This window comes from Silene latifolia, chromosome 4, assembly GCF_048544455.1.
Source record: "Silene latifolia isolate original U9 population chromosome 4, ASM4854445v1, whole genome shotgun sequence".
In the NCBI taxonomy this organism is placed as follows: Eukaryota; Viridiplantae; Streptophyta; class Magnoliopsida; order Caryophyllales; family Caryophyllaceae; genus Silene; species Silene latifolia.
The window spans coordinates 10,913,918-10,925,015 of NC_133529.1; the positions used below are offsets into that span (position 1 = coordinate 10,913,918).

At 30.8% G+C, this 11,098-nt stretch overlaps 1 protein-coding gene across 1 annotated transcript; it reads left to right on the plus strand.

The window, feature by feature from the left end:
- Positions 1-6,147: 6,147 nt before the first annotated feature.
- Positions 6,148-8,959, plus strand: LOC141652055 (transcription initiation factor TFIID subunit 13-like). The gene is made up of 5 exons (XM_074459711.1): positions 6,148-6,334; positions 6,439-6,476; positions 7,536-7,595; positions 7,709-7,783; positions 8,661-8,959. Exons 1-5 carry the CDS (start codon positions 6,229-6,231, stop codon positions 8,769-8,771), a joined length of 390 nt encoding a protein of 129 aa, XP_074315812.1. The 5' UTR covers positions 6,148-6,228; the 3' UTR covers positions 8,772-8,959.
- The last annotated feature ends 2,139 nt before the right edge of the window (positions 8,960-11,098 follow it).

Below are 11,098 nucleotides of genomic sequence, written 5' to 3' on the forward strand. Positions count from 1 at the left end.
TAGTTTTCCGTTTCTTCTTATTGTTGTTTCTCTAATCCCCCTTACTACTAAGAGAATAAAAATTCTCAAAAGTTTTCCCTCCAAACTCCACCTACTTATATAAGGAAAGAAATAAAATTTTCCCATTAAGCTATAATCTTTTTCTTAAAGCATGACTTTTTTTTATTAAACTCTAAATTATAATTATATAATATTTTAATCAAAATAAAATAAAAGGAGTATAAAATTATAAAATACAAAATCGTTAATTTTTCTTCGAAAATGACTTATTGCATACTTAAACTATATAAAACAATAAAACAATATTATTAGCAACGTGAAAAAAACTCATTTAAGATCATTTAAGCAAAGTTATAAAATAAAATCATTAACTTTATGTTAAAAAAAATTCATGACATACTATGTTTGTTATGTATTATTATATATGAGAGAATGACTTGACATATTTTGTATAAAACAAAATATTAAATTGATATAATTAGTTTCATCACAAAAAAAATAAAAAATCATTAACATAACTTGAGAAAATTTATTATTTGTAATCATTAGTTTTATGTTAAAGAAAAAAATCATTAAACATATTTTATAACTTTTCTAAATTCTCTTGATTAGTTCATAGTTCATTTTTTTCTCATATCGAAATACGATGAGGTAAATGAAAAATTAAAAATGTATCAATTTAAAATATTTAAATAATAACTAAAAATAAAACCTCTATATATACCGCAAATGCGAAGGATTTACACTATTAAATACCAATAGTATAATTGTTACATTCTCTAATATCCATATCTAAAAAACCGCGCATTTGCGCAGGATCTATACTAGTTATCTACCACTTGGTTTTGTTTTGTAGGTATAATACTCCCATCTACTTTTTAAGGTACGAATACTACACCTTATTAATACTGCGTATGTAGTACATATACTATGAGAGAGATTTTTAGAATTTTGGAAGTGCTTTTTTTTTCTTTATTATTGGAATATAGTATATATGCAATTTCTCATAGTTGCAAATTTGAAATTACAGGTTGAAATATAATGCATTCATATTGTACTCTGACTTGCGTTGTTTCCCTCGGTATCTCTTTCCTTTAATTGATTCATAATGTTTTAAGTTTATAATACATACCGTATAGATACTATTTAATGTACGAATACTACACCTTATTAATACTGCGTATGTAGTACATATACAATGAGAGAGATTTTTAGACTTGCGTTGTTTCCCTCGGTATCTCTTTCCTTTAATTGATTCATAATGTTTTAAGTTTATAATACATACAGTATAGATACTATTTAATGTACAAATACTACACCTTATTAATACTGCGTATGTAGTACATATACAATGAGAGAGAGTTTTAGAATTTCGGAAGTGCTTTTTTTTTTTCTTATTATTGGAATATAGTATATATGCAATTTCTCATAGTTGCAAATTTGAAATTACAGGTTGAAATATAATGCATTCATATTGTACTCTGACTTGCATTGTTTCCCTCGGTATCTCTTTCCTTTAATTGATAATGTTTAAATTTATAATACATATACAGTATAGATACTCTTTAATGTTTTATGAGTCTTTTACCGTTCGTCATCGTCTTTGTTAGTTCGTTTCAGTTGTACGTCATGTTAGTACTCATTTCTATATAAACATGCGAAGTTAGCAGAGGCCGGACCCTTCTCAACAACACGATAATCAACCTGAATACAAAGGGAGACCAAGAAGAATGGTCGTGACTATTTTTATTTTGTTTTTTGAATCGAAGGAACAGTTGCATTAAAAACCAAAGAGGAAAGGTAGCAACCAGAAAGTAAGTTGAATTGGTAATGTCATATATGCAGTAAAAGATGTAGTAGTGAAGCGCAGAAAGCAATATTGATGAGACGAAGACGAAGTGCAGAAAGTTACGTGCCAATGAGAGGCCAAAGACGAAGACGAAGACGAAGTGAAGAATATTAGTAAGTGTTCGTTTTATTATAATTGCATCGTCTTTTCTTTACGGTTGTTTGTTATCTAACTTATTTTCATGTTTAATTCTAACACAATTTGGTTTCTATGATGGAGTTTGTTTGTTTCAGTATTTTGTTCAAAGAGAGCTAAAAATCCAGTTATGATATTGATAGTTAGGTTGCATGAGTAAACCTCTAATTAACCTAGGAAAAATTAAGCGAAGAAACTTTTTAAAGTTCTAATTAATAAATACAAATTTATAAGGCTACGGTAATTGATAGTCTCATCTCCACCATACGGTGTTTATACTCACAATTATAATTATTGAATAATAATTTATAAAATACTAACACGAAATGAACATATCAACTTCGTACAACTATCCGCAATTTTGGAAATGTACTTTGAGCTAGCTATTGCCCGAGACTTGAAGTTTTAATTTTCTTCCTTATGTATTTTACGTCCCCCGCTCTTATAATAGCATCGTTTATACAATTAAATTCTAAAATGTATGTCATGTCTATTTTTTATCAGTTGTTTTCATATATGTAAAGACTCACTAAGTTAAAATATACACACATAAAAGTTATAACTACGAAATTAAAGAATATTAAGTCACAATCAACGATAAAAACGGTACAAAAAACACATAATATTACGAAAGATCGTGGTACGTATTTCAATAAGTTATAAGAAATCGTCTTTCTAAGTTAGGGATATATAATTAGTAAGAGTGTGACATGCAATAAACTTTGAGTAGAGATGATGACTTGCAAATAAGGAATGTTTCTTCATTATTTTTAACACAAATTCTTATTTAAGATGGGTGCATCTGTCTTAAGCTTAGGACAAATCAAGTAAAAAGGATGAGACAAAAGTAGAGTCCCGTGTTTTTAATCAACAGTTACGCTGCACATTTATACGTATACGTATATATCAATACACGAAAATAGTAATTGAGCCTCTTAACTTTGATCAATTGTGACATCATAATAGTACATACTCCATAGAATATTACAAATAGGCTCGTGCATCGCACGAGTATTAAATCTAGTATATATATAAAAGAGAGTTTTTTCGAGTGATCTGAGAGCGTCCACTTCATCAAAAATAAATTTAGGAAAATATAATTTTTGATGTAAAAAATAAAGTGGAGAATCTTTTAATTATTATAGTATGTATATTTCCTAAATTATATTCAAGTGATATTTCCAATTTTTATATCAAACTTTTACATTTCATTTGTCAAAAAAAATATCGTTAAAAAAATTATGAAAATAATATAATTAGCTTTGTGTTAAAAAATGTTATCATTAGAGTATAAATTTCATATTATTTGCACGTATTAAAGATGGTGTACTTCTTAATATGAAAAATTGTGTACTTTTTAGTATGTTTTGTCCCACATTGAAAAATAAGTAGGTGTGGTGAACATACTACATATAAATAGTAGAATTATCCCACATTGAAATATTAGTATAAGGTGATGTGCTCCTATGATTATAAATAAGATGCATATTTGGAATTTATGTATCCATCCAAAAAATTTCGAGTCTCATAAATATTGTTTTAAAGAGCTCTTAAGATTTTCTATCATTATCTACGATATGATATAAAAAATAAAGTGGAAATCGTTGGGAACTACCCAGGAAAGAGTTAAGAACATGAACAAGAAAATCAAAAAATAACTAAAGGTTTTACTAATGATAGTCTCCTAACACAATACAAAACTAAAGATTTTACTAATGGCTGTCTTCTGAATGCAGTAATAGAGCGTTAATGAGTCGTTATACGTACGATATAGAGATCCATATCTAATGATCGAGACTAAGTGGGTTTACCTTCAAAGAAAAATAATATGTATACAATAGTGGTTTTTTAAGAAGAGACATGTATTTCTTGGTATGTTATATCTTTCACATTGAAAAATAATGTAGGCATTATGTACATACTACGTCTAAATAATTAAATTATGTATCTCACATTGAAATAATAGTATACGGTAGGGTGATTCTATAAATATAAATAGGAGGCATCCTCGAAACTTAGGTATTAATCCAAATTTTTTTGATATAAAAGATATAGACTTTTTAGTATGTTATATGTCGCACATTGAAAAATAATGTAGGTGTTGTGAATATATTATGTATAAATAATAGAAATGTCCCATATATATACATTTTCTATATTATATTAAAGTGATAATTTTGATATAAAAACTTTATATTTCATTTGGAAAAAAAGTATCGTATGAAAATTATATAATTAGATTGTGATAAAAAAAAGCTATCATTAGAGTGTATATTGTATTGTATTGTATTTTCTCATTATTAAATCCGGTTGTTGTCAAAGTAGGTGCAAAAAAAATGGTGTACTTAGTATGTTATATGTGCTACATTGAAAAATAACGCAAGTGTGGTGAATATACTATGTATAAATATTAGAATTGTCTCACATCGAAACATTATCATAAGGAATAGTGATCTTATGATTATAAATAGAAGTCATTACCCAAAATCTTTTGATTCCCTTAAGTATTGTCAGAGATAACTCTTAAAAGAGTTTGTATTACTGTCTCTACAATAATGATTTCTAACCTAAGTTAATGTTTGGAAAATCTTTTAGTTATTATAATATATACTATGTATTTCTTATTTTATATTCAAGTGATGTTTCTAATTTTTATATAAAAACTTTTAAATTTCATTTGACAAAATAATGTCGGTAAAAATATTATTAGATTCATGGTAAGAAATGCTATCATTAGAGTATATATAGATTTCATATAATTTGCACATATTAAAGATGGTGTATTTCATAGTATGTTATATCTCTCACATTGAAAAATAATATAGGTGTGATAAATATACTACATATAAAAAATAAAATTTTCCCACATCGAAATATAGCATAAGGTGGGTGATTATATGAGGATCCTTGGAACTTAGGCATCAACCCAAAATCTTGTGAGTCGCTTAAGTATTGTCTTGGAGAGCTTTTAAAAGTTTATATCATTATATTTTCTACCTATAGATTTTATATGTTCCATATTGAAAAATAATGTAGATGTGGTAAATATACTATGTTTAAATAATATAATTAGAATTGTGTTAAAAAAAATATTCAATCATTAGAGTATAGGTTCTTATCATTTGCACATATTTTAATTATGATAAAAAAATAGAAAACAAAAGTCCATGGTAGTATGTGTAATCTATCAAAGTTCAAGGTTATCATGAGAAATTTCCCATATTATAATGATATAGTTAATTAAATTTGCATTTAAAAGAGAGATATCCGTACCAATAAAACAATAAAGGGGATATTATTTTTTAATTGTTATTTTATTGCCACGCCATCAAACTTAACGTTCATTTAACAGGCTTTACATTAGGGGGTACCATGGGCAACAAAAAAAATGGAACCTCAAGGGTACCATAGGCAGATTTTTAAAAGTGGAGTAACATGGAAAATCTAACAAAATTAAGGGGTACCACGAGAAAGTTCCGTATCTCAATTATGTTAAATTTTTTTTTGAAGAAAAACAACGTACAAATATTAATGGAGAGTACTTGAAGGTGTAATTCTGAGTATGTTATTTGTCCACATTGAAAAATAATGTAGGTTTGATAAATATATATCACGTATAAATATTAGAAGTGTCCCACATCAGAAAAAAAATCCAATTTTTGTGAATATATTACTTATAAATAGTAGAATTGTCCCACATCGAAAGATTAGTATAAGGTGAGGTGATTATATGATTATAAATAAGAGTTAAGTCACGTATATATTAATTTTTTATTTTTTTGAAAGAGATATTTTAATAATAGGTAAACAAATCATTAGACATATAATGTAAACATTAAACTTAATAACGTTTTTTTTTTTGCATTATAAATAAGCTAATTACCCCGTTGCAACGCACGGACATTCAAACTAGTTAATACTAATTAAAATTAAAATGTTTTTAATCATTTTCCCTCAAAAAAACTGTTTAACCATTGACCCATTCCAAAATGATCCAACCATGACCCATCTCAAAATGACCCGACAACTCAACACCGAAAATAACCCGAAATTCGAAATAATCTGACGTACCCAAAATAACCCGACTCAATTAATCCACCCACACATGATCCGATTGAGCCATTTACCGCCTCTACGGTTACCCCGTCACGGCGTCACCCGTTCATCGTTTAATTGCAACTCTTAAAAAAGGGAAAACTGGAAAACTCTCGTAAACTGAAAATTGAAAGACGAGGGGAAAAAAAATGAGCGGAGGAGGTGGAGCAAGTTCTTCAAAGCAGAAGATTGAATCCTTAAAACCAACAGATCCTCCTTTATTTAAACGTAGACGTGGTGTTTTCCACAAAGATTGTGAGTTTTTCCTTTTTAATTCATTATCTTCAAGATTATAATTTATGTTGTCTAATTCATACTGTAATTAATTAATTAATTAGTTTTTTATTTAAATTGGGCAGTGCAGCATATGATGTATGGTTATGGCGATGATCGAAATGTAAGTTCATTTCTTTTTCTTTTTTAGTCATAATTTCAATTAGAAAGTTTTCTCGTGTCTCTTGTGTTTAATTTTGAGCTGTTAGGCAGTTTTATGAGTAATTAAGGATGAATTTTGATTGAATTTGTTGATGGGTATGCTTGAATTTGATTGAACATTAGTTTTAATGGAGTTTTCGTCGAAAGATTTGATTTTGCTCTGGTTTTGCTGTCAGAATTAGGTCTTTGTAGCTTGTAGTTTTAACAGATCAGTTTATAATAGTAGTTGTTGCTCCAAGATATCGATTCACTGTTGTCGCTCTTGTTGCAAATTTGAGCTTAATCTTAGCTTCAGTGAGTGGCAGCGTAAGGGGTTGGATTAATACAACCATGTTATTTCGTGATGATCCATAATGAAAATTATATGTAAGATGCATCGAGTGATGGGCATTGCTATGGGAATTAGAGGGGTCGAATGAGCACAACCATGTTGTTTTCTGACAATCCATAATGAAAATTATATGTAAGATGCATCGAGTGATGGGCATCGCTATGGGAATTCACACTGCGCATTTGAAGTAGATGTAATAGCAACCTCCATTGGCATTCCTCGTAGTTATGATCATATTGACTCATGCCGTATTGAACATACCTCAATAATAATTGGGAATATGAATGTTTGATGGGAAAATGAATATTGTGGCACAACTATACGACAATTTACAATGTGATGTGATGTGGGTATGGCAAGAAAATTAGTCATATTTACAAATTGATAACGGAGATTAGCAAAGCTAGCAATTATTTGATACAAAATTATTTTCTCTGAAGAAAGTTTTAAATTGGAAAAATTGGAGTATATATTGTTGCTGATCATTTATTCACATTTAGAATACACAGCACACGTTTTTGCAAGTCCATATGTGTGGTAATCCTCATCTAGACATCGTTGTGGAGCATCTAAAATTATCTTCATAATTTGGAGCTTCGAAAAATGCTTTCATCTGTAACAAGCTCGAATAGTTTCCATTATTCCATAGACCATCTTCGTGCTGCTCTAACATCTGTTATGCTTATGCAGCCACTTCCAGAGACTGTGGCTCTTTTGGAGGACATTGTAGTAGAGTATGTAACTGATCTCGTAAGTCTTCTAATTCTTGTGAAATTTAATGCAACAAGTGCAAGTCTTTCAATTTTTAGATGTCATACCAGATCTCATCTATCGTAACGACATTTTACTGTATTTTAATGTAGGTTCATAAGGCCCAAGATGTAGCTTCAAGGAGAGGGAAGCGTATGACAGAAGACTATCTGTTTCTTGTTCGGAAGGTAAACTCTTCAGAATTTCTTGACATAGAACTATGATTATATGTAGATTTTCATGACGTACAGTACCAAACCATATGCATGGGACTGGTTAAGTGGTTAAGTAAAGTGATCTCGAACTGCCCTTCACTTGATGAACAAATTAAATATGCATGTGTGATGATCTCTTTGCAAGATTGTCATGAAACCGACCCATAGAATGGGTAGCTATGACTTTGTGAAAAGGTTTTAGTGCTTAATGGGTAAATGGGTGGTCGGTAGAGGTTTTTACTTAAATGGGTTGGCCTCAGGCAATAGAAGAGACCAACGGCACTTCATAACGGTGTGATGATCTGCAGATTTTGATTAATACTTCAGTTGGCCACAATTAAATTTCGTCGAGAATGTTAGAATGACTGTCACATTGGCACATTGCTATGGAAGCGATGGGTTATTAAGTTATTTTGAAGCTTCATTAATCATGATAGCCCCTCCGAGCATTGATTACTGATAGTAGTATCAGATGTCCACAACAATGATTGACTCAGTCATGACCATTGAGGGGTAAACTGTCAACTTTTTAAGTCTGCGAGCAAAAAATTTATAGATGAAAACAAAAAATTCAAGTATATATTCATGGAAGTATTGAAGTCGAGACCTTGGAGCATTTATTGCATTCCAGTTTTCCACTCATGAATCATGACTATTGATCCAAGTTATTTTACACGCAGAAGGATAAAGCAAAAAGAAATAAAACCATACTTACGCGTTGTTTTTTTGGATTGAAACTATATGAACTGGACTAAACTGCACTAGAGTTAAGTGCAAAAGAACGTGGTCTTAGCCTAGCCACTCGTCCTCTTGCTCTAAAGCAAATTTTACTTTCCACGACTTTTTTCAGGATTTGCCAAAATTGAATCGTAGCACAGAGCTGTTAGCTATGAACGAGGAGCTGAAACAAGCAAGGAAGGCTTTTGATATGGATGACGAGAAACTGGTAAATGTAGACTGATTGCATTCGACTTCAGGTAGACAGATTAGCGAAGGTTCTGCTGGGCTTCTGAGTTGGTTACTAGTTTCATACTCGGCATCTTATATGTGTAACATTGTATTTGTATTTCTACGAAGCCATAGAATGCTTAATTGTTAATCCTTGTTGATACGTTGAGGAAGAATTCAAATCATCATAATTTTCCGTCACATTTGTTTGTCAAACTTATTGATTTCTGTAACGACATATTCAAGTCTCTTTGTTATTCAAAAGAGAGTTCCGTGAGGAATGACTCCTCAGATTAAGACGACTGTGAAATGCGATAGGGACTAGCGCAGGTTTGCCCACACGGCTTACTATTTTGTAGATTGCACGTAAGTGCCTCCAAATAACACGAAGAAGTCGTGCAAAAGGGTGGTGATGAGCTTTCATAAGCCCTTGTTGGTTAGCTGGGTATAAGACTTGCAGTTCACATTCAAAGTTGTCCCTCCACAAACTCTTGGTCTGAATTGGTTTCCTAGGCTTGTTTGTTTCTTCTCACGTCACATGTGTTTGCGACTTTGCGTTTCTCTGTGTTATTTCTAATTTTCTTTTCTTTTATTAGTTAAACTGTCACGGTCTCATTCATATTAGGCAACCATGCATCGCTTTTAGATCGTAAATTTGTTGCATTATAGCTTAATAATTACTCGTTTGTTTTTAAAGTAAACCACGTAATTACTACCCGAAGATCTTTTTAGACCGTGAAAATTCTATTTGCCACAAAAATATTACCCTGCAACACACCATTTTTCATAACTTTCTTGTAAATCTCATGAATTACATCCATGTCAGGATTTTAATTTCGGTGTAGCAAAATATATACTCAAGGTAAACTGTATAGATAATTAATATAAAAACAGTAAATATTAGTGTAGCAAATTTTGCTTTTGGTGTAGCGGCCGCTACACCACAACATAGTGTGGCCTCCCCCTGACTACATCAAAAAGAAAAATACACAATTCAGTTTTTTTTTTTTGTTTTTTTTTTTGTAGGGGACAATTCAGTTTTCTTATGGTCAAATACTCAAATTGTAAAAATATCAAAATGTAGACGGCCATGGATTCCTAAACTTTCCAGTTATCTTAACCTTGTACAATATGATTTAAGCAACAGTTTATTTGTTTTAAAAACGAGTTTAAAAAATCACGTAAGTATTTACAAATCCAAACTCATTGAAGACGGACACTTTTCGTCACAAGCTGAAGACGGCCTAAATGTCGCCATTTTAACAACAAAATGTGACCATTTTAATGACAAATTATTATAATGTTCTGATAACTTTTTAGATAAAATGGTTACATTTTCGCCTGCCTTAAATAGTCACATTTTTTCTTTCGTCTTCATCTTGTGACGAAACGTCATCTCGTCAAAGAAGTTAAAGACTTTGGTTAATTTTAGGCAAGAACAACTTGCAATACAAAAGCTTCCAAACTAAAACTTTGCCAACCCAAAAAGGTACGAGTTGAGTACTTGTGTATTATAAGGTTGACTTGTGGTCAAACTCGACATCCATTTGAGGTTCATTCAAATCTGTACGTGAATGTGCAAACAACTTGCATGTGCAGAACAACATGCCTAGTTGGATGGGGATTTGGTTCATTGGATAAGGTCCTATTACCATTGAGCCTAAAGAGAGACGCTATAGGGGTCGCTTGGGTTGGAAGTCGGTTCTTTTTCACATGCTAGCTAGTAAATTTAGGTTCTGTTTGGCAAAACTACCTGAAAAGGTAATTTAAAACCTGAAAAAGCCTAATTGAAATCGAAAAGGAATCGATAAGGTAGTGAAAATTAAAGCGATAAGGAATCGATTATATAAAAATGTGTTTGAGACACTAGCTGAAAAGGTAACCGATTTTGATAAAATGACATAAAAGATATGAAAATTATTTAATATTATAGAATAAAGGGGTACAAAATGGGAAATAAGTCATTTCAGGTACCTAATTTCTCAAATGCTACCTGAAGTAACATTTCATTTCAGGTACGACCAAATAAGCTACTTGCCAAACACTTGCAAAAAAATCAAGTAGCTAAAATTTTGGTCAAATAAGCTACTTTGGTCAAATAAGCTAGCTGAAGTGTCGTGCCAAACAGAGCCTTAATATCGTTAAAAGAGAAATGATACTTGTGAGTCGTGACTTGGGTACAAAGACCATCGGCTAGCTGACATACAAAAGATACATACTACGGACTAAACCGTATTTGCACTACTTCTCATCAGCAATATGGAAATAAATGATTAGAGATTCGAGATTGAATAGTGACAGATAGCGAAAATTAGCTACTAATTAGCTGAAATTAGCAAA

Bases quoted from the DNA above. Each gene is read 5' to 3' on its own strand.
- LOC141652055 (XM_074459711.1), top strand. From the start codon at position 6,229: ATGAGCGGAGGAGGTGGAGCAAGTTCTTCAAAGCAGAAGATTGAATCC. The intron at 6,335-6,438 runs GTGAGTTTTTCC...TAAATTGGGCAG, and splicing joins TGGTGTTTTCCACAAAGATT to TGCAGCATATGATGTATGGT. The intron at 7,596-7,708 runs GTAAGTCTTCTA...ATTTTAATGTAG, and splicing joins TAGAGTATGTAACTGATCTC to GTTCATAAGGCCCAAGATGT.